Source organism: Lichenostomus cassidix, chromosome 27, assembly GCF_008360975.1.
Source record: "Lichenostomus cassidix isolate B80296 chromosome 27, HeHo_3.0, whole genome shotgun sequence".
NCBI lineage: Eukaryota > Metazoa > Chordata > Aves > Passeriformes > Meliphagidae > Lichenostomus > Lichenostomus cassidix.
In genome coordinates this window covers 888,654-910,295 of record NC_139507.1, presented here as the reverse complement: position 1 = coordinate 910,295, position 21,642 = coordinate 888,654, and the positions used below count along the sequence as shown (strand labels likewise).

The 21,642-nt window shown below is 53.7% G+C and overlaps 3 protein-coding genes and 1 long non-coding RNA gene across 7 annotated transcripts in view; 3 read left to right on the top strand and 1 right to left on the bottom strand.

Moving 5' to 3' along the window:
- Positions 1-21,642, top strand: part of LOC146426391 (alpha-2-macroglobulin-like protein 1) — a 155,571-nt gene that overhangs the window by 27,748 nt on the left and 106,181 nt on the right. The gene's annotated exons all lie outside the window — the stretch shown is intronic.
- Positions 100-2,880, top strand: LOC146426399 (uncharacterized). The gene is made up of 2 exons (XR_014856653.1): positions 100-1,702; positions 1,960-2,880. It is a non-coding gene; the product is annotated as an uncharacterized LOC146426399 (long non-coding RNA).
- Positions 3,728-11,161, top strand: LOC146426398 (leucine-rich repeat-containing protein 37A3-like). Of its 3 annotated transcripts, XM_085083294.1 has the most exons (12): positions 3,728-4,135; positions 4,389-4,460; positions 4,868-4,939; positions 5,117-5,188; positions 5,622-5,702; positions 5,972-6,043; positions 6,686-6,760; positions 6,943-7,326; positions 8,263-9,296; positions 9,396-9,488; positions 9,825-9,889; positions 10,626-11,161. In XM_085083294.1, exons 1-8 carry the CDS (start codon positions 3,942-3,944, stop codon positions 6,974-6,976), a joined length of 672 nt encoding a protein of 223 aa, XP_084939420.1. In that variant the 5' UTR covers positions 3,728-3,941; the 3' UTR covers positions 6,977-7,326; positions 8,263-9,296; positions 9,396-9,488; positions 9,825-9,889; positions 10,626-11,161. The 3 variants fall into 3 exon arrangements, with proteins under 3 accessions (XP_084939420.1, XP_084939418.1, XP_084939419.1); XM_085083292.1 differs by lacking the exons at positions 3,728-4,135; positions 4,389-4,460; positions 4,868-4,939; ... (2 more) ...; positions 5,972-6,043; positions 6,686-6,760 and having other exon boundaries at positions 6,764-7,326; XM_085083293.1 differs by lacking the exons at positions 3,728-4,135; positions 4,389-4,460; positions 4,868-4,939; ... (3 more) ...; positions 6,686-6,760; positions 6,943-7,326 and having other exon boundaries at positions 7,903-9,296.
- On the bottom strand, positions 15,157-20,844 carry LOC146426397 (somatotropin). 2 transcript variants are annotated; one of them, XM_085039870.1, is made up of 5 exons: positions 20,474-20,844; positions 18,290-18,453; positions 17,513-17,629; positions 17,021-17,182; positions 15,157-15,409 (listed from the first exon to the last, which is right to left on the bottom strand). In XM_085039870.1, exons 1-5 carry the CDS (start codon positions 20,490-20,492, stop codon positions 15,209-15,211), a joined length of 663 nt encoding a protein of 220 aa, XP_084895996.1. In that variant the 5' UTR covers positions 20,493-20,844; the 3' UTR covers positions 15,157-15,208. The 2 variants fall into 2 exon arrangements, with proteins under 2 accessions (XP_084895996.1, XP_084895997.1); XM_085039871.1 differs by lacking the exon at positions 20,474-20,844 and adding an exon at positions 19,324-19,451.

Genomic DNA, 21,642 nt, shown 5'->3' with positions numbered 1-21,642 from the left:
ATCTAACCCTGCTCTCATTCCCATTTCTATTGGGTTTGTGTTGCCACAAAGTGGGGGTGTGTGTGTGTATGTGTGTGTGTTAGTACGGGCGTTGTTGAGATTTATTTTGCTTCTCAGTTTCCTGCTCTAATGTTGTTGGTAATAAATTGAGTTAATATCCTCAAGTTCCGTCTGTTGTGTCCGTGACGGTGATCGGGATCTCTCTCGGTCTTCCTCTCAACTCATGAGCCCTTAGCTGTCTTTTCTCTCGCCTGTCCATTTGCACGTGGCAGTGACAGCGCCTTTGCTGGGCACCCGGCATGCAGCCACGGCCAAGCCCCGCAGCAAGTCCCAAGCGCTGGGAGAGCGAGGGGAGCTTCCCGAGCAGCGGGAAAAGCTCGGAATGTCCGCCGGGAGAGCCTGAGGGAGCCCCGGCGCCAACGGCGGGAAGCGTTGGGAGCCTGAGGGGCGGCAGCTCCGCCTGAGCGCGGCGGGAACAGCCGAGGCGGCGGCCGGGCCGAGCCCGCTGGAAGCGCCACTGCGGCCGAGCCCCTGAGGCGAAGCGCTCCCGCACCCGGGCTCTGGAGGCGGCAGCGCGCTGGGACACCGACGGCAGAGTTCCCGACGCGGCTGGAGCTCCACATTAGCAGCGGCACAGCCCGAGGGGCAGCCCCGGCCCTTCGCCGGCCGCCGCAGCGCGGGAAGCGTTGGGAGCCCCTAAGGGGCGGCAGCTCCGCCTGAGCGCGGCGGCATCGGCAGCGACCCCGTGCAAAAGAAGCCGCGGGCAGCTTTGTGAAACCCGGCACAGCCTGGCAAGCAGCGCCCGCAGAGACGCCCCGGCCCCGGGCGGGAAGCGCAGCCGCTCCGCCGCAGAGGCAGCTCCGGTTAGGCTCCGCACCGCGGCACCGGCAGCGACTCCCCGGCCCTGAGGAGAAACGCGCGGGCGAACAGCTCGGGCCGGGGCGGCTCCGGCAGCGCTTGGGGCACGGCGGGCTCCAGTTGTGGCCACAGAGTCACGGAGGTGGTTTCTGTGAGAAACTGCTGGCAGCTTCCACCATTTCCTGCAGAGCCAATCCCTCATGGCTCCAAAGCTGGATGTGCTACTGGCCAGGGCTGGGCCAGTTAGAAATGGTGGTAACGCCTCTGTGATAAGAGATTTAGGAGGACATCCAAACAAAGTTTCGGCACAGTTATAATTGTGCCTAGAGAAGAGTGGAGTGAGAACATGTGAGGAGAACAACAGGCAGACATCAAGGTCATTAAAGAAGAAGGAAGAGGAGGTGCTCCGGGCGCTGGAGTTGAGATTCCTCTGCAGGCTGCGGTGAAGCCCATGGTGAGGCAGCTGTGCCCCTGCAGCCCATGGAGATCCACAGGGATGCAGAGATCCACCTGTAGTCCGTAGAGAAGCCCCATGCTGGAGCAGGTGGATACCTGGAGGAGGCTGTGATGTGGTAGGAGACCCGTAGAGAAAGGGGTCCTACTCCCAGGCTGGAGCAGCCTGTCCTTTCAGACTGCACCCCGTGGAAGAGTGACCCACGCTGCAGCAGTTTGAGGGGGACTGTTGCCCGTGGATGGACACACGATGCAGCAGTTCACAGAGAGCCATTGCTCATGAGATGGAGCAATGTTGAAGAAGCTCCTGGAGGACTGTCTCCCGTGTGAGGAACCCCACGGGTGCAGCAGGGCAGCAACTCTTCTGCCTGAGCAGCGGGCAAAGCCTCAGGTGATGAACTGACCATAACCCCCATTCCCTGCCTCCTTGTGCTGCTGGGGTAGGTGGTAGAGCTGGGAAGGAGGGAGGGATGGGGGGAAGGTGCATTTAAGGGCTTATTTTACTTCTTATTATCCTGCTCTGATTGTGTGAGTAATAAATTCATTTTATATCATTAAGTCGAGCCTTTTTTGCCTGTGATGGTATTTGATGAGTGTTCTCTCCCAGTCCTTGTCTCACCTGTATTAAATTTTCTCCCCTCTGTCCAGCTGCGGAGAGGAGTGAGTGAGCACCATCCAGCCAGCATCAACCCACGACAATCTTGAACTGATTTTGGCCAATGCCGTAAGAGAAGAGAAACTGCTTTTACAAATACATCAGCAACACCAGGAGGAATAAGGAGAATCTTCATTTTTATTGAATGCAGGGGGAAACATTGACAAAAGGGATGATGAAAACCCTGAGGTACTGATGCCTTCTCTGGGTGTCCTGAGCTTGTGGCCACCCACAGCTCCCTCCTCTGCAGAGATGGATGAATGTGCTGGCTCTGGGGGTGCACTGCAGTGACCAGGCACAGGCACCTCATACTGGGGTGACAGCATTCCCTTACTGTTGCTGCTTCTCTGGGGTGTTTCCTGCTCAAGTAACAACAAGGAAATTACAGTCAGGGCAATAAATATCCAAGGAAATGGGAACAACAGTCAAAGAAATAACACTGAAGTCTCAGCAGTTTCTACATTGGAACAGAAGGTCAAGGGTGGTGTTAAACACACGATCTTTATGATGGTCTGGCAATGACATTTTATTGCAAAAATCTAGGGTTCTTAAACTGTTAGTTTGTTATGAGTTTCCATACTTGTGAGGCACAAAAAATGTGCTTAACTACTATAGACTACGATAGGAGCAGGCATCAGGTGTAACCAAACATGAACCCCATGGTGTGAGCACTTATTGGTACAAATAATTGTTTTACAATTATGTAACTTGTTTTTCACTTTTAGTTTAGTTGAGTCATTTCCAGAATGCTTTTCTAGTTAGCCAAAGTAACAGAAGTGAGCAAGGATTTTACAAGGGTTGCAAGACCCTCACTTTGTAAGGCCTTTCTGCTCCACAGCAGTGGAGGACTGTCTTCTTGAAAGTGTTTTCACCCTCACCCAAGTTCTTCACATTGTATCCCACTCTGGGAGACACCTCTGTTCCCTGTCTGTGTTTCTCTTCTTCTGTCCTTTCAAGCCAGTCCAGGAAGTATTGAACCAACAGCTATTCAGCTTGTCTAAGCTAAGGCAATCTTGTTTGAGCACAGGCTTCCCACAAGATCACAGGCTCCTTCATGCACCCACCTGCTTCAGAGCGGGTCCTCAAGGGGCTGCAGGTGGATGTCTGCATCCCTGTGAACTTCCACAGGCTTCAGGGGCGCAGCTGCCTCACCATGGTCATAACCATGGGCTGCAGGGGACTCTCAGCTCCGGTGCCTCAGGTAGATCCTGCCCCTCCTTCTCCTCTGACCCTGGTGTCTGCAGAGCTGTTTCTCTCACGTGTTCCCACTACTATCTCTGGCTGCTGTTCAGCAGGAGTTATTTCTCTCCCCTTTGTAAATATCTTATCCCAAGTGCGTTACCACCATTTCAAATGGGCTCAGCCTTGCCCAGAGACATGTCCTGGAGCCTGCTGGTATTGGCTCTGCTGGACATGGGAGAAGGTTCTGGCACCTGACAGAAGCCACTGCTGTAGCCCCCAACCACTACCAAGACCTGGCAACACAAATCCAATAGAAATGGGAATGGCTTGACAGTGACTGAGAGCAGGGTTAGATCATGGCAGGGGAGAATTTACTCCCTGTGAGGGTGGGGAGGCCCTGGCCTGGGATGCCCAGAGAAGCTGTGTCTGTCCCATCTCTGGAAGTGTCCAAGGCCAGGTTGGACAGGGCCTGGGGACACTTGGGTTAGTGGAAGGTGTCAATGCCCATGGCAGGGGACTGGAAATGGCCCATCCTTAAGGCCCCTCCGAAGCCAATCCATTCTATGGTTCCACAGTTTTATGACCCCATGACATGGTAATTTGATGACAGCATCATGTGAATTCTGGTTGTGCTGTGAGCTCTGATGTCAGCCACCGCCATGGTGACAGGAGCGCCAGTATGGTGACATGACAAGGACCACAGTGACCTAGGCAGCCCCACTGTGACACAGGCAGTGCTACAGCAGCACCTCAGGTGTGTGTCCCACGTGACTGCAGCCAGTCCTGCCTCGCCATGGCCCTGGTGGCATGTCTCATGCGCGCTCTGCTCCTGCTGGCCCTGCTGCTGGCAGTGGCCTCGTCCCCAGGAGAGGCCAAGGAGCTCTGCCCAGAGCCCTGCCGCTGCCCAGGCCAGGGGCAGCTGGACTGCCACCACACTGACCTGGCCACTGTGCCCCCGGCCAGCCGCCGCCGGGCCCTCACCGTCCTGTGAGTACCAACCACCCACAGACCCTGCAGCTCCCCACCTCAGTTCCCTATTGCTGCAGACCCCACACAGCACACCTTGGGGACTCCCTGGCAGGAGAAAGGGGGAGTTTGGGTGCCTGAGCTCAGCATGAGGGTGAAGCCAGGCTGGGCACGCTGGGCCTTGTCCAGGCAAAGCACACTCCCAGCTCAGCAGGCAAATGGGCAGGAGAAGAGGTCTTTCTGATGGGGAACAGTATCTGTTATTTCACTACAGAGATTTCACTGACAACTTCATTGCTACGATTGGAGAAGAAGCCTGGAAGGACTACCCATGGGCTGAGACCTTGTAAGTGCCCTGCAGCATTTCAAATGTCAGGAGTTTGGGTATTTTCCATCCTTTGGTCTGGGGTTGGAGTAGCAGCCCCAGCTCCACGTTTCCATTGGCATTCAAAGCTGGGCGACCTAGGAAGGAGGGGTGTGAATCACCAGGGCTTCCCAGGATGGCAAAAAATGCCATAAGCTGTATCCCTTGCAGACCAGGACACTATCCCTGTGTCTGTTTGCCCAGGGATCAGGCTGTGGTCAGCTTCAGCTGGCCAGGAGCAAGTGCCTGCTCCAGCCAGGGGTGTGGACAATGCCTGCAGGGCCACAAAGAGATGCTTCAGTCAAGCTGCTGCAGGAGATTTTCCCATGACAATCCCATTTGCTGCTGGCCAGTGGCCACTGTCCCAATGTCCCTGTGTCTCCTTGCAGACTGCTCAAGGGTAATGAGCTGCAGGCAGTGAAGAGCCATTCCCTGGAGGGGCTGTTCCTGCTGAAGCACCTGTAAGCACCTTGCCCTGCCCACCGCAGGGGGCTCCTGCCTGCCCCTCCCTGGGGCCCTGCTGCTCAGCCTAGCCCCGGGCAAGTGGCCTTTGTCCCTCCTGGGATGCAGGCTGCAGAGGCGGCAAGTCAAAGCGACAGGGCAAATGGAAGTGATGCTCTGTGTTCTAACTGCAACAGGGATTTGTCTGGTAATAAGATCCTGTCCATTGAGGAACGTGCTTTTGAGCCACTGCCTTTCCTGAAGCTTCTGTGAGTGATCTTTCTGTTTCTTTCTGGTGTTTTTGGTGCAGTCTTTGCATTGAGCACCCTTCCTGCGTCAGAAAATGCTCCTGTTCTTTTCCCAACTGTCCCAAAGTCTGCCCTGCTCAGAGCCCAGCTGAGCTGCAGAGGGCAATGCTGATGGCTGAATGGACATGCCAGGGGGACAGACCCCAGTGGGGTTGTCCACACACACCCATCAGAGCAGCCAATTCTTGCAGGCTTGGCTGCATCCTGGAACAGAAATAGAGTCAGCACTTGTGCCCTTCATTTCTGCTCCTGGGCAGGTTACAAACACTGAGAAAGCAGCAGTTTCCTCTCTCTTCCACCTTGCCTTTGCACCTTTCCTACAAAGGGATCCCACTGCACCCCCTCTTCCTGTGGGACTGGTGTGATTCCTTTGTGTGACCTCCTCTTTCCCCAGAGACCTCTCTGGGAATGGCCTCACGCAGATCCGCAGTGGAACTTTCCAGGCCTGGCATGGGATGCAGTTTCTCCAGGAGCTGTAAGTGACACCAGGGCTAAAGGCACAGCAGAGTGAGTCTCTGCAGCGACAGTGGGCAAGGGCAGATTTGCCCTCTGGAAAGTCCTGATTCTGACTGTGGATGTCAGCCAGGGAGCACCAGCAGTGTGCAGCTGGAAAGGCCCTTTCCCCTGCCCTGCTCATCTCCTCCAAGGCTCCCTTGAAAGCAGCCAGGCCCACATGCCTACTTGCCCAGCACACCCAGCTCTCATCCTTCCCCTCAGCCCTCAGAGAGCTCTGTTGTTTCTCAGGATCCTCAGCCACAACCCACTGGCTGTCATTGCTGACGATGCATTCTTCAAGCTGCCCTCAGTGAGCTCTCTGTAAGTATTGACTCCTTTGGAGCAGATCAGCAGAGATCTGTGTCTCTCTTGAGTGCCCTGTTGTCAGGAAAGCAGAGCTGCAGGAGCAAATCTCCCTCTTGGCCAGCCTGTGTCTGCTGGAGGCACAAATAGCCCGGCCCTGGCAGAGCAAGGCAAAGGCCAGGCAATGCTGGTGTGTCCCCAGCTGCACAGCAACCCAGGAACTGGGACACAACTTCCAGACATGAGAGCAGATACATCATCCAGGTCTGGGGCCATGGATTGGCTGCAGGGCTCTGGGAATAAACTGCACTCCTGCTGGAGCACTGGTGCCTGCAGCTGGAGGCTTCTGCCTCCTGCCTCCTTCAGGGGCTGGAGCTGCCCTCAGGGGAGAGCAGCAGGAGGGTTGGAAGCAGAGCAATCCTTTCTGGTGGCATCTATCTCACACGAGAGCTGCAGGGTTGCCCTCCTGATTCCAACACCCTGGTTTAGAGCAGGGCAAGGCACAGAGGAGCTGGGCTCTGGAATGGCTTCTCTTTGATTCAGCACAAGTGGATCCCTCTGCCAACAGCACCAGAATCATCAGGGCCCTGGGCTTGTTCTCAGAGTAGAGTTCTGGCAATGTCACCAGAGAATTTACTGAGGTCTTTCAAATGCTTGCAGAGACCTGACTGCAACACAAGTGACGCCGCAGACAGTGCTGCTGTTCCTGCAGACCACAGAGCACTTGAAAACCCTGTGAGTGTGTGGGACTGAGGCCCAGCAGCCAGCAGGCCATGCGTGCTGGGACAAGGGCTGTGCTTGGGAAACAAATCTGTGTGCCATGAAACCAGAATAAGCCCAGTAAGCTCAAGGGTTGCTGTTTCCCTCTGGGAACCTGCCAAACTCACCAGCTCAGAGGCAGAATTTCACCTTTCCAGTGACTTGCTGCAGGTTTTTCCAAGGGCAGTTTGAGCTCCAGGCGGGTGCATGTCTGTGTCAAGTGGTATTTTGGGAGCAGTTCCATTGTCCAGGGTGAAATCCCCTCCTTGATGTTTTGGACTGGGAGGGAGGGGAGTTTCCCAGAGCTGTGGCACACAGAGAAGCACAAACCCCACTCGTGGTATGCATGTGTTCCCTGAGTTGGGCTGGGAGACATGGATTGGGTGGCCAGGTGTTCCTACAATGATCCCCTCTTGTCTTTAGCCAAGTGCCCAAGGCTGTGGCCTGCTGCCTGTGCCAGGAGCATCCCCAGCCCGAGAGCCCCTGCAGGACCATCCAGTTCTTCTGCAAGAAGCTCTGCAACAGCAGCACCCCACACTGTGGTTGGTGTCTGGAGGGACTTGGGGGGAGCTCAAATCAGCCACTTCTCTTTGGCCTGGGGAGATGCTGCAACACTGCCCTGTGTTTGGGGTTCTGATCTCCCCTTGGAGTACAGGACTTGGACAAAAGACCTTGGGTTGAAAAGTTCCTGCTGATTACTCATATCTTGTGTGTCAAATACTGTCTGGAGAAGGAACAGCTCACTGGGGCACCTCAGTGAGAGAGGGCAGGGACCACAATGTGCCCTGCAGGTGAACACCAAGCCCCATTTTTCCCTCATTGCCCTGTGCAGGGGGAACAAAGCACTGTCCTGTTCTAGATGGGCACAAGGGAAAGAACATCCTATTACCAGCAGGGCCAAGCTGGGCTTCTGCAAATAGATCCAGTCAGCTTTCCAAGGTCCCCAGGAAGCTCATTTCTCTCCCTGCCTCAGCCCCACCTCAACCCCTCCTTTCCCATAGCACAGTCCCAGAGCTCTGGGGCCCTTAAGGAATTTTTTCATGGTGTAACAGCTCCAGCTGGTACTGTTGGCAATGGCCCCAGAGCAAAGCAGACCCAAGGCTTTTCTCCCCTGCCCGTCTGTGCCTCCATTGCAGTGCTGATCTTTCCTCTGGGGTTTCTGGCTCTTCACTGGCTCCTGCAGAGCAACCCAAGCCTGGCTCACCTGGAGCTGGGGGAAACTCTCTGACAGTAAACCAATTTCCCTGGGATGTTTCTCTCCCATCCAAACAGAGCCCTGGGAGACACCAGGAAAGAAGCAGCTCTGCTCTGCCCTGAGGGGATAACGGGATGGATTCCAGGGGTCTTCTCTTCTCCACAACACATCACCTATTCTGCTCTCATCTTTTCTGCTCTTGAGCCAAGCTCCTGCTGCTCAGGGTAACCTCTGGGCCTGTGTTTATGCTGAGCCACTGATCTGCTCTCTTGGTGTTCTCCAGCTCACACAGCTCTTCTGGCACAGACACAGAGAGAAATAATGGACTCAGAGCAACCCAAAACGCTGAACACCAGAAGAGTGTTGAGCCTCAAGCCCAGGGAGCTTTCACTTGAAGATGATGGAAGCGTAACGCTTGAGGTTGCCCTGACCCTGAGCACTGAGGGTGATGTCAGCAGCCTGGACAATTCCAGAACAAATTCATATCCCCCTCAGCACCTCTTGGGGCACAAAGGCATAGCAAGTGTTAATAACCTGAAGGCCAAGATCAAGAAGAAGCTGCACAAGGCAAAAAGTATCATGAATCTGAAAAGCTTTGTCCAATACCCTCCCCCAGTTGGTGGGTTAAACCCCAGTGATGATGACTTTGTCTTTGGGCACCACAGTGTTGAGGAGGAAGGCCTAGGTCCAAGGCAGAACTACATGAGGACTCAAAAACAGCACAAGAATGAGGACAGCAAGGATTGGGTTAGACATAATCAGCTCTTCTACCAGGTTTTGAGACCTGTGAAAGTGGAACGAAAGCCCAGAGCTGACCAGGGTCTAAACAAGAACCTGGATTTTCTTTCTGACCCGTTGGCTCAGAGCCGCCCCGCTGTGAGCAGCAGGGTAAAGCCCACGGCTGCAGAAGAGCATTCCTCTCTGGGTGAGCCACTCCTGATTGTCCCTGACACCACAGAGACTCACTGGAAGAAACAGGAGGAAGGCTCGAATTTCCTCAATAAACCTGGGAGCCCCAAAGTGCCAGATCTTGGTCTGGATCCAGGAGAGCACTTGGAATCCACACACCTGTTGGCACCGGACAAAGGCCTGCAGACGTTCATGGCCCACGTGGAGCAAGCCTTGAGGACAGACTGCAGCCTGCCCCAGCTCAAGCAGGCCTGTGCCAGGATGGTCTCAAAGACCAGGCGTCTTCTAAAGGTGCTCAGTGAGAGAGAGGAGACCCAGGGAGCCTCTGATCGCATGGGCCAATGTCCTCTGCAAGAGAACATGTCTGTTCACATGGCCTTGGGAAAGGGCAAGAAACTCACAGGAAAGGTAGGAGAGGAGCCGGGCACTGCTACATGTGTCTTGGGCAAGGGAGAATGGATGGAGCAATCTTCTTGCCCTCCTTGACCTTTTTTCCTTTCCTCACAGCAAAAACTAGAGGCCGTTGTGTACGTGATCACATTTGTGGTATTGCTGTCTTTCTTCGTCTTCATTTTTCTCATACTGAGGTGTATCTGCCACGTAAGCCAATATCTTGCTTGACACACAGCTGTCTGTCTTGTAGCTGGAATGCCCAGGTGACCAGCCCCAGGTGCCACTGTGGATGCCCCTGCATGTGCTGGGTACCACAGGAGATGTTTTCCCAAGCCTGGAGCTTGTGGCAGCATCCCCAGCGCCCAGCTCAGCAGGGGTCAGCGTGCCTGGGGGAAGCTTGTCCTGCCTTCTGTCCCGGCTCTCCCCAGCTTTGCTTTGCTCTCCTGCCTTCAGCCACGCAGCAAGGAGAGCTTTTGGCCTCTCCTGTTTGGCAGAATATTACAGGAAAGCTGATGTTTCAAGTCTCCCATTCTCCATCCCCAGAGGTGCGCCCAGCCTCATGAAGTTGATTCCCAACCTGACCAGGCCAGGACATCATGGCTGAGAAGGTAACTACTCCCTGCCTGTGCCACTGCTGTGCCACCAAGAGTCTTTCCTCTGCAGAGCAACTCCTCCCTGAGCCATGCAGGCGCCACTGCCGAGGACTCTCCCAGCTGTGTTTCACACATGTCGTGTTTGGGGAGCTCCAGAAAAGGGTCCTGAGCAAGAGTGCTGGGCATGGCTGGGATCTTCCCCCAACTAGCCCTTCCCGCACTGGTGCTGGGATCTGTGTCTTGGGCTCTGGTGTGCCCCCAGACTTCTGTGAGCACAAGCAAATACCTCTCTGTTCCCAGAACAGTCTCCTCTGCTGATGGCTCTGCCCTATTTTTCATCACCTCTCCCCACGGTGGCTGGTGAAGAACTCACTCCCATCCTCTGCAGTTACCTTTCACATCCAGGGCTCATTCCCAGCTACTCCAGCCATTGCCATCCCCTGCTGGGGCTCCCCATCTTCCTTAGGCTCTGCTGACACACCCTCCTGGCACCTGCTGCAGCCCTCCCTGCTCAAAGCTCACTGCTTATGGACCAGCAGCAGGGACTTCTGGGGATGTGATGTCCAAAAGCCTTTTTTCTGCCCTTTCACCTTGCAGACTCCATGGGTTTGCAGTGCTGGAAATGCCTCTTCCCAACTCCTCCAGCAGCTGCTTCCCAGACAGGGCAGAGCACAGACAGCCCTACTGCCCACAGCCTCCATCACCAGCTGCCTTCTCTTTTCATCCCTATTTTCCCTTTCTGTTTTTTCAGGTTCATTGGAAACCCACAACGGAGAAGGAAGAAGGAGTACAAGGAGCCACAGGAAAGGGCAGGGAGCCCTTCCCAGTGTTGCCCCTCTACCCACACCATCCATGGCCCTTCGCAGTGCTGTTCCCTGTTCAGGAAATCTGAATTACCATGGCTTCTAAGCTTAAGGAATGCCTATGAATCCCAGAGATAAGCATCCCAGGAAGAGACATAGTGTGAAGAACTCAGGTGACTGGAACACTTTCAAGAAGGTTGAAGAAATTATTGGGATGCCAACAATTCTTCATCTGCTTTTTAATATAGGAACTGCTGAGACTTTCCTTGGATGCTGTTTCATTGGTTGTTGTTGTTTCCTTGGACGCTTTTTCCTTGACTGTTATTTTCTTTCTGTCACTGCTGAGGGAAGACAAGAGGGTGCTGTGGGTGGCCACAAGCTTGGGACACCCAGAGAAGGCATCAGTACCTCAGGGTTTTCCTCATCCCTTGTGGCAGTGTTTCCCCCTGCATTCAGTAAAAATGAAGATTCTCCTTGTTCCTCCTGGTGTTGCTGATGTATTTGTAAAAGCAGTTTCTCTTCTCTCTCACTGAGTTGTTCAGTCTGGAGAAAAGGAGGCTCAGGGGGACCTTCTGGGTCTCCATAGCTCCCTGACAGGAGGGTACAGGCAGGGCAGGGTTGTGCTCTGCTCCCAGGGAACAGGGATAGGACAAGAGGGAACAGCCTCAAGTTGTGCCAGGGGAGTTTATGTTGGGCATTGGGACAAATTTCTTCACAGAGAGGATGATCAAACATTGGAATAGACTCCCCAGGCGGTGGAGTCACTGTCTGAGGAGGTGCTTGAGACACGACTGGATGTGGCACTCAGTGCTCTGGTCTGGTGACAAGATGAGGATTAGTCACAGGTTGGACTCAATCTTGGAGGGCTTTTCTGATCTCACTGACTGTGATTCTGTGACCATGACTGGAACCTGCCTTGCCCCAACTGCTCAGTCCTCTGTCAGGGCCTCCCCACCCTCATAGGGAGGAATTCCTTCCCAGTATCTCATCTAACCCTGAGGAAGCCATTCCCTATGTCTAGTCCCTCCATCCCTTGTCCAAAGTCCCTCTTGGAGCCCCTTTAGGCCCTGGCAGGGGCTCTGAGGTCTCTCTGGAGCTTCTCCTCTCCAGGTGAACACCCCAGCTCTCCCAGCCTGGCTCCAGAGCAGAGAGCCTCCAGCCCTGGCAGCATCTCTGTGGCCTCCTCTGCACTCTCTCCAGCAGCTCCAGGTCCTTGCTGTGCTGGGGATGCCAGGGCTGGAGGCAGCTCTGCAGTTGGGGTCTCATCAGAGCAGGGCAGAGGGACAGAATCTCCCCCTCACTCTCTGGTCTTGCTGCTGGGGATGGTGATAATTTCATATTTTGATGCATTTATCAGACAATAGAATATGTGAACAGCATTTCCACCTCAGAACTTGCCCCAGCAGGGATTTATTTCCACAGAGGCCCCCTGGTTGCTCTCTTCCCATGTGAAACACTGCATTTTCCCACTTGGAGTTCTCCCAGTTCTGTGTCCCGACACTGGATTTTGCTTTACTTTTGCCTTCACAGTTAACAAACTCAGCCAGTGCCAGGTGATTTCTCCTGTAGCAAATCACCCCTTTCCTCTTTTCATGAAATGCTTTTCTCATTCCAAGAGGGATCTCACATCATTCCTGAGCTCTCTCAGTTTTCAATTGTTTTATTTTTTTCCCAAGAGAAATCATAATACCTGGGCAGGGGTTTGTAATCAAATAAGACCCCACTTCTCATGATTTGGTGAGCTTGGTGCCCCTTCCCATTGCTTGTGCTGCCTCCAAGGCTCATTCATTACCAGGTTACAGAAATCTAATTTCATTTAATGAAAAACATGTTTGAAAGTAAGAAAGAACCTTTGTTTAATGTAATTTTAATGCTCCAACTGCTTGGGGTTCAACACCTGTGGCTCACAAGGCTCTTGGGGATCAACACATTTATTACAAGACTTTTTTTTTTCCCCTTTGAGAAACACTTTTCCTGTGCCTCTGCAAATGAGTCCCACAGCTACTCCTGCTGGTAAAACACCTTCCACAGCTTTCTCAGAGCAGCTCTGGGTTTTACGTGGGCTTCTGCAGGGAGGGCTCATCCCTTTGTTGTTCTGGAAGTGCTGCACACATCTGATACTCTGTCTAAATAATCCTGCAGCTCTGCTGGTTCCAGATATAGCTGACCTCAATAAGCTGACAGGAAAACACCTCCTTTCCAAACCCACCATTTATTTTGGGGCTTAATTTTAGTAGCATTTAGGTTTATTGCCCATTTCTGTTGCTGTTACATATTTGGAGGAGAAGCAGACGTTGGATGTGACGCACGTGGTGTCTCACAACATTAAAGTTTCATCCCTAATAAAACACTGCAAAACTATTGGAAAGGATGTGAAGACAGAGCTGCCACAACTCAGTGGCATAATTAAAACTGAGATCAAACAAAACATCTTTTCTTCAAGGTCAAACTGTTCCAAAGACAATTCATTGGCCTGGGACAGAAATCAAGGGTAAATTTCTTTCTCTGCAACATATTTTAGCTTCATCCCCATGCACATATTTTTGTCACATATAAGGGGCAGCTTCCCTGGAATTAACCACTTGGGAACATTTCTGCCTTGGAAAGACTGACTGACATCACGAGGCAATGAGCCAGAAGAACACCCAACAGCTCCCATCCCGAGCAAGTCCTTCCAAATCCCTGTCTGTTCCCCTTTCCATCAGGCTGGATAGTGCTTTGTGGAGAGCGAGCGCTGAATTCCCTCCCACACTTTGTCACGGGGGAAGTGAGAGAGCAGGGAGGTGAGGGATGACTTCTAGGGGAACAGAAGTTTCTGTCTGACTCTGCCGCTCACGTCCCTTCTGGTCAGCACCAGTCAGGCTTTGGAAGCTCTCTGGGGCTTTGGAAGGGGCTGGAGAGCAGGGGCTGCATGGGGGGAATGTGGAGAGACAACAAACCAGCAGAAATTCCACCTTTTCAACTGGTGAACAAAACCCATGGTTATATCACCCCCCAAAATGCTCCAGTTTTGCTGCTACTGTTCAATAAGGGCCAGTTGTGCCCACGGACAGCAGGTGCCTCAGTGTCACCCCAGGGAACAGGGTGTCACACGGGTGGGCAGATGCTGCTCCGGGCAAACTGCAGGAGGAGCCAGAACCATGGAATGTCCTGAGCTGGAAGGAACCTCCAAAGATCCTTGAGTCCAACCCCAGCCCTGCACAAACACCCCAACAATCCCACCCTGTGCTGTGCCTCCTGTGCCTGAGGGCATTGTCCAACCGCTGCTGGAGCTCTGGCAGCCTCAGGGCTGTGCCCATTCCCAGTGCCCAGAGCTGGCTCCCAGCAGCTCCAGAGGGGCCAAGACCCCCCTGGACTTGGCTCCTTCCAAGCAAACCCTCCATTTCTGTGGGACAAACAGAAGCATGTCGGGGTCATGATAAATGACACTACAAGAGCAAGCAGCGATGGAGTTGAGATGAACTACAACAGCCAAGGGGATTTGGGGACACCTCTCTGTGCCCTCATTTCAGCCTCTTTAATAACAGAGGAGCACGACCCAAACCATGACCCTGCCAGGCCAGGGCTTCCCTTGCTGTCAGCTTTTCCCCTCTGCCATGAGGTTGGTGTTGAGCAGTGCCTGTACCTGCTCAGGGCTCTGGGCACTCAGTGGAGCCTCCCCAGGGAAGCTGTGGTGTTCCCAGACTCGGGGACAGGAAAATCCTCTGCTCAGGGTTGGTTCATGCCAAGGCTGGCCTCAGCACCCTCCTCCTGAGCATCACCAACCAACACCACCCTGGTCTTGGCTTCTTCCAAATTCACCCCACCCTCCTCAGACCCCAAATCCACTTCCCAGCCCCAAATCTGCCACCCAATCCCAAATCTACCGCCAAATCCCTCCCAAGACACAAAATTTAATCCCCTCAGTCCCAACTTTGCCCCCAGCCCTAAATCCAAGCCCCAATTCATCCTCTCAGCCCCAAATCCAACCCCAGCCCCAAATCTGCTGTGCAGCCCCAAATCCACTCCCAAATCCCCCCGAGCCTCAAATCCACCCTTCTAGGTCCAAATACACCTTCACAGCCCCAAATCTACCACCCTCTCCTGGATCTACCCCCAAAGGCCCTCCACAGCCACAAATCCACCCCCCTCAGCCCCAATTGTTCCCCCCTGCCACAGATCCACCCCACAGCCCCAAGTCTATCCACAAATCCAACCTCCCAGCCCCAAATCCACCCTCTTCAGACCCAAATCCTCATCCCCCAGCCCCAAATCCCCTGCCCAGCCCCAAAGCCACCCCAAATTCCCCTCAGCTCCAAATTCTACCAAATTGTCAGCCCCAAACCTGCCCTCCCCAGCCCCAAATTTGCTGCCCAGCCCAAATGCACCCTCAAATCCTCCCCGGCCCTAAATCCAACACTTTCAGCCCCAAATCCACCCTGCCCCGGCGGCACCTCACCCCTCCCAGAGCATCCCGTGCCCCCAAAAGCCAGACTCGTGTCGGCAGTAGCGGGTTTTATTCTCCGGTTTCCTCTCCCGGCAGCAGGGCGGCTCAGAGGGCGCAGTTCCCCTCTCCGTAGCGCCGGCACCTCATCACCTTCAGGTAGGTCTCCACCTTGTGCAGGTCCTTCTTGAAGCACGACAAGAGCCCGTAGTTCTTGAGCAGAGCATCCTCGCCGCGCAGGTGCAGCTCGAATTTCTCGTAGGTCGGTTTGAGCAGCTGAGCTACCCGCGGGCTTCGCTCCTCCAGCTCCTGCGGGACAAAGGGACACTCCGGGAGAGGCGGCGCCGGGCAGGGGCTTCTCCCAGCGCCAAACCTCCCCCGAGCTCTGGGAGAGCTCCAGGGGGTTCAACCCTCCTGTTAAATGGGATTTCAGCCGTGGTTTTGGGGGTGTGTGGCACGAACGCACAGGTGGAGGTGGTGACATAGTGAGGCTGCAGGGAGGGAGGAGTGTCCTGGGAGGCTTAAAGGCAAAATCACAGGGTCTCTGTAGCCCCTCCAGCCAAGGAGATGGGGAACTGCACAAATAATCCTCTTTTCCCACACTTTTCCAAAATTCTGACCCAACTCCACATCTCCACCTGGACATCTGCAATCAGCTACCCCTACTGCTGTGCTCAGCAACAGAGTGGTTTTGATGAAGTAAAAAGTGCCATAAGTTGGTGAAATAGGAATATTTGTGTCGTTTCTGTGTATGGTTTCCCAATGCCCAAACACACGTGGAATGGAGAGCAAAATCTGGAGCAATCCTGGTTTTTACCTGCTTACTCCAGCACAGAAGGTCTCTGTTTACTCACAAAACCTGACTTGCAGAGGTATTTAAATGCTAGAAGATGTAAATAATGGTCCAGACTATTTTCTCACAGCTGCAGTTCTCAGAGCTCTGGCACAGGGTGATGCTGCCAGATAAATTTACAGAATAAGCATAACTGAAGGGTGTCCTAGCAGATAATGGGCAATTACATTTAAAACAGCAAAGCAAAGATTAAGAAGACTTTAAAGGGGCTTATGAAAAAGATGGAGAGTGATTTTCTACAGCGGCAGATAGGGATAGGACAAGGGGGAATGGTTTTAAACTAAAAGAGGGGAGATTTAAGTGAAGTCTTAGGAAGGAATTTCTCCCTGTGAGGGTGGGCAGGCCCTGGCACAGGGTGCCCAGAGAAGCTGTGGCTGCCCCTGGATCCCTGGAAGTGTCCAAGGCCAGGTTGGACAGGGCTTGGAGCAGCTTGGGATAGTGGAAGGTGTCCCTGCCCGTGGTATGGAGGTGGCACTGGATGGCCTTTAGGGTCCCTTCCCACTCAAACAATTCTGGGATTCTGTGATTCTGTGACAAGATCTTCCTTGGAGAGATCACCCTCCAGCTCTCAGCTCCCTGGGTGTTGTATTAATGGAAGAGGGAAACATCAGAGCAGGTCCTTTCCTGCACAAAAATGTGTTTATAAAATGTTTTGAGGTTGCAAACCTTGCAAAATTTGCCCTATTTCAAAGTTCTTTGCCTGGAGATGTAACAAATGTGCAGCTGTTTGTCCAACGTATTTCAGCAACTGGGAATTCTGTGGTGCTGGTCTTGGAAAGATTTTGGATCTGGAATGTTGTGACTGCTGATGGATTCTGCTCCCTAAGGGGTTGTGGCAGTGCTGATAACACCTGTGCTGTGTCCTTACCCTTCCCAGTGATGGAACCTGTGCACTGAGGGGTCCTGATCTCATTACCTAATGGGAAGCAAAGTCCAAAGGGAAGCAAGATCCAAAGGATGCTCCTGGGCTGCAGGTGGAGGGTAGGGAGATTTCTCATGGTCTGGGGATCCCTGAGATCAAGTGCCCTGGGACATCTGTGTTATTCCACAGTCATGCTGTGTCTTACCCTCATCAGAGTCTGGATCCCTTCTTCCAGGTCCTTTAGCTTTTCATACACCCTGTCTGAGGTGCCAAAAACCAGGTTGTTGGTGAACACCTTGCTCAGGTACTGCACTGGGGTCAGCCAGGACTGGATGAGAACCAGGGAAAACCGGAGAAGCTCCATGTCCTGAAATTGAGACAAGAAAGGGTCAAAGCTGTGTGGTGAGGTGTTTGGTAGAGCATCCTGCTCCCTTCTGGAACAGCCTGGAGTGACCCAGAGGGGGTCACTGCTCCTGCAGCTTCAGTTTGCAGGCTGAGGGCACCACCCAGCCCCACGTCCTGGGCAGTGTTCTCATCCTTGAGCTGGGAATTTGATTTATAGTGCAAGCCAGAAGAGTCTGCAGGGTTTGAATAGCAAAGAGAGAGGAAGTAGTGAAGGTCTCACAGATGGAAACCCTCTGATCCTGCAGTGGGGACTCTGCCAAGAGCTCTGTGCCTGCCCCAGGGCAGAACTCACCGATTTCTGCTGGGCATCCTCCTTCCCCGTGGGAGCAGGGATGGTCTCTGAGTAGCAATAGGCTACCTGGGAGTTTTTGTTGGTGTGCCTTTGGTCCTCTGGGATGTAGCTGCGTTCCTGTGGAGACATCCCAGATACACTCAGGTCTGCTGTCCGTGGAGAAGAGCACAGAGAATTCCCAAACTGTCCTGCATGGTTCCTCTTTGCAAGGAATAAATGGGAGACAGGAGGTGCCTCTGGACAGGGTGGAGAGCTGGGAAGCAGGAGTTTGTGTGTTGGCAGAGCAGCTGCCCTGAAGGTTTCCCTCTGCCCAGGGCAAGGTGCTGAACACACAGAACACATCTGGGATGGGTTCACCCATGGAGGAGATGATCCCCAGGGACAGCCCATGCCACAGGGACAGCCCATGCCAGCCTGTGCCAACTCCCTGCCGCAGCAGGCACTCGGTGGGTTTAAGCACTCAGACCTTCGCAGGGACAAAAGTGACCAACACAGGGAAATCCTGAAAAATATCTGTGCCAGGTCCCAGCTGCCCCTGTGCAGGAGGTCTGGACTGGGTAGAAATGACCCTGAGGAGGAGGTCAGAGGGGACAGAGAGCTAAAAGGAGGACACAGCGTCCAGGCTGGTGGGACACGACCTGCCCTGTCCTGTCAAGATTCTTTCTCGTGCCTGAGAGCTGGCAAAGACACCAACAGCTGGGAATTCTCTGGGAAGTTCTACAGTCCTGGAGCCATCAGGCAGACATGGAGGAGCTGCCCCGAGGCCACAGCACTCACAAACTCTTTGTAGGTCTCGGCAGCCAGGAGGTGAAGGTGCTGAGCCCTCAGCACAGCGTTGGCAAACAGGCTGGAGAGTGGCATGGCCGGGAAGGTGGCAGCTGGCTGTGGCCACTGCAGCCCCAAGGTGATCACTGCAATGGCCAGAGGAGAGAGCCAGGACCCTGCAAAAGGGAGAGGAAGGTGTTGGGAGTCCCTGGGCACTGTGCTGAGGAGGGAGTGGCACCTGGAATTCATTCCCAGCCTGTTCTGCCCATGCTGGATCCATGCTCACCTTCCGTAGTGCCCTGTTGGACACTGTGGGTGAGCTCAGCCCTCCCCAAAATCGAGGGAGACCCTTTCACTGGACCCTTGGGGCTGGAGCTGCTCCCAGTGTGACCAGCAGCATCATCCTGGCTGGAATTGTGGTTGCTCCATGAAAACTTAGGTGTATCCCTATGGTTTTCCCTGACACACTCATATTTTCCCATAGACCTTGTCCCTGCCCTCACTGGGACAAGAGCTGGTGGCATCACCTGTGCTATGACCAGCTGCTTTTGTTCCCTGTAGGATTTGGTGATCTTGGTCAAGCCTAAAGGATCTCAGCCCATGACATCCAACACAAGTGTCCACCTGCGTTCACACAGAGCACAAAGCTCATCTCAAAGACCCTTTGGAGGAGGAATGCCCTGGAGCCTGTAGGACTTGGACAGAAGCATTAGACATCATCCTCATCCCTGTCTGAAGCTTGGAATATAAGTTTTATTATCCCTGCTGACAGTTATGGTGATGATAACTATTATAACTGTGGCTTGATCTTGTTCTTCAAGCTCTCCACACTCTCCTTGCCCACTTTGGGCTGAAGATTAACTCATGGCTTAAAGTCACACTGCAGGGAAAGGTTTTCTTTTTCATTGATTTAGAAGTTGCCCTATTTTAATTTAGGGATGGTAAGGAGTGTGTGTAGCCCACCACAGAACCACCCCATCATCATCATCTCCTGTCACCCTATGCACCCAGCACTGGCCATCCTTTGAAACGGAAATAAAAAGTACCTGGTGCCATTTCTCCTGGTGAGTTGCTCAAGTGTGGCTTGGTCAGGAATGTTTCCTCCTTTCATCTGGTGAAGGAAACTGTGGAGCTCCCCCTTATATAGCAGGGGGTCTGTTTAAAATGGATCTGTTTAAAATGGATTTGTGTGTCCATGATCACAACAACAGCTCTGCACCTTCCCCCTGCATAAATGCACAAGTGCTCACGGTGGTGCCACCTCATCACAGGCATTTTCACAGATGTGCAGCTTGGGAAGCTTTGTTTGTCTCGGGATGAAATCAGGGCTCCATGATTTCATCATCTTCTGCTGTTTATTGCAACTAAATTTTCCTTATCACACCCAGATCCATCCCAAATCAGATCAGTGCTTTTACGTGGTGGAATTGTTTGTCTCCACCTGATGCTCCTGCCTGGCTCTGCAGCCTTGGCCCACAGTTCACAGGGCTGGTTGGCCAGTTTGGGACACTTCTGGCTGAAAACAAGTGACATGTGGCACCAGGAGAGGTTGAGGTTGGATACTGGGAGAATTTCTTCCCTGAAAGGGATGTCCAGCCCTGGCACAGCTGCCCAGGGCAGTGGTGGAGTCGCCATCCCTGATTGGGTTTAAAAGCTGTGTGGATGTGGCACTTGGGGACATGGGCTGGTGGTGGCACTGGCAGTGCTGGGGGAATGGTTGGACTGATGATCTTAAAAACCTTTTCCAACCTAAAGGATTCCATGATTCTGTGACAGTTTCTTCTCTATTGTCAGTGGCTGGATGTTGTCCGATGAATCCTGTTTCTGCCAAGGAATTGCTTTCAATTTCTCCCAAAATGTCAGAAGTTCAGCAAACACTTTTGCCGAGCTGGTTTGTCACAGGTGTGACAAGGAGCTGCCTTGCCCAAGTGCTGGTTTGGATTCCAGCTTGTCCCCTGCAAATCCAGAGCTCTGGGAGCTTTTCCTCATCCTCAGCTGAACAAGGCTATGGGAGGACCTGGTCATGAGCATCTTCATGAATGCAAACACGAAATACCTCTGGACTGAGGAGAGGGATAGTGTGGAAAGGAGATAGGAGGGATGGGGAAGGGGAGATAGGAGGGTTGGGGAAGAGGAGATGGGGAAGAGAATAAGAATCATGGAGTGGTTTGAGTCGGAAAGGACCTTAAAGCTCACCCAGTGCCACCCCTGTCATGGCAGGGACACCTCCCACTATCCCAGGCTGCTCCGAGCTCCATCCAACCGGGTCTTGAGGAAGAGAGGACACAGCCCACCTATCCCTGCTTTTCAGAAAAACAAGGCAGAACCTGGTGTGGGCAGCTCCGGGGTGGGGCGGATTTTAAGGACTTTTACTCCCCATAAAGCCCGACTGCCCCAAACCACACGGGTTTGACCTTTGGTGTTCAGGGACTGTCCTGTGACAGGAGGCGATTCAGCTCCCCCAGGCCCCGAGTTTGCTGTGTGTGGCTCCGGTTTCCATGCAGCAGCATCACCTCCGGAGCCGCTGGAGCTGCTGGAGCAGAGGGTGGAGAGCTGCTCAATAAACACAAGGGAGAGCGGGGCTGTTCCGAGAAGCCCCCGGGTGTTGCTGCTGGAGACGCGGTGGTGTCACAGAGAAATGTCACTCCAGGCAGCAGAGGGAACAGCGGGTCCTGCAGCTATCAGGTGTCCCGTCACCCCATAGCGGCAACATCTGGGCGTGTTTTTGTGTTTTCTCTCCAGATCGCGTTGAAATCTGTCAGCATCGCTCAGGGATAGCCGAGCCGCAGCTCCGAGCCCTGCGTGACGGTGCTGTGTCACTGCAGCTCCTGCGTGTCCCGCCCGGCTCTGGCGGTGAGAGCGGAGCTGAACCCACATGATGTGTGCTCAGCCAGCACGGGGAGGCCGGGCTGATCCGGGCTGAGCGCTCCCCGGGGCTGGCTTTGTCCCCGGCTTTGTCCCCGGCCGTGTCTGGGCGCTCAGTGAGGCAGAAGCGGCGCGGGCAGCGCGTGATGAGCGCCGCGGGCAGAGCTGCTCTTGCATAAGCAGCTCTCAAACCTCGGCCGGGCTCTTTTCTGCTTCCCGATGCCTGGCTTTCCAGCCCAGAGCATCCCGTCTAAAGCAGCGTCACACTCTGTGATTTCCAGATTCCTTGGAAGAGAAAAAATTCCCTCCCGCAATTCTCTTCAGGATGGTCCCATGTCCATCCACTTTTCCCTGAGCAATTAAACAAGTGAAATAGTTTAATTGTTTCACCGTGTGCTCCCTGGACCCTGGTGACCCCCCAGCCTGGGTGAATCCTGACCAAAGAGCTGCTGCTGACCCACAGCCCAGCCCTGCAGAAGCTTTGGTGGAGAGGGATTACC

What these genes read in the sequence shown, in the direction of transcription:
- LOC146426398 (XM_085083292.1), top strand. Translation starts at nt 8,301, where the DNA reads ATGGACTCAGAGCAACCCAAAACGCTGAACACCAGAAGAGTGTTGAGC. An exon ending in GCAAGAAACTCACAGGAAAG is followed by an intron (nt 9,297 to 9,395) that starts GTAGGAGAGGAG and finishes CTTTCCTCACAG; the next exon opens with CAAAAACTAGAGGCCGTTGT. An exon ending in TACTGAGGTGTATCTGCCAC is followed by an intron (nt 9,489 to 9,824) that starts GTAAGCCAATAT and finishes CTCCATCCCCAG; the next exon opens with AGGTGCGCCCAGCCTCATGA.
- LOC146426397 (XM_085039870.1), bottom strand. An exon ending in AGGATGCCCAGCAGAAATCG is followed by an intron (nt 17,183 to 17,512) that starts GTGAGTTCTGCC and finishes TCTCAATTTCAG; the next exon opens with GACATGGAGCTTCTCCGGTT. An exon ending in GGATCCAGACTCTGATGAGG is followed by an intron (nt 15,410 to 17,020) that starts GTAAGACACAGC and finishes TTTGTCCCGCAG; the next exon opens with GAGCTGGAGGAGCGAAGCCC.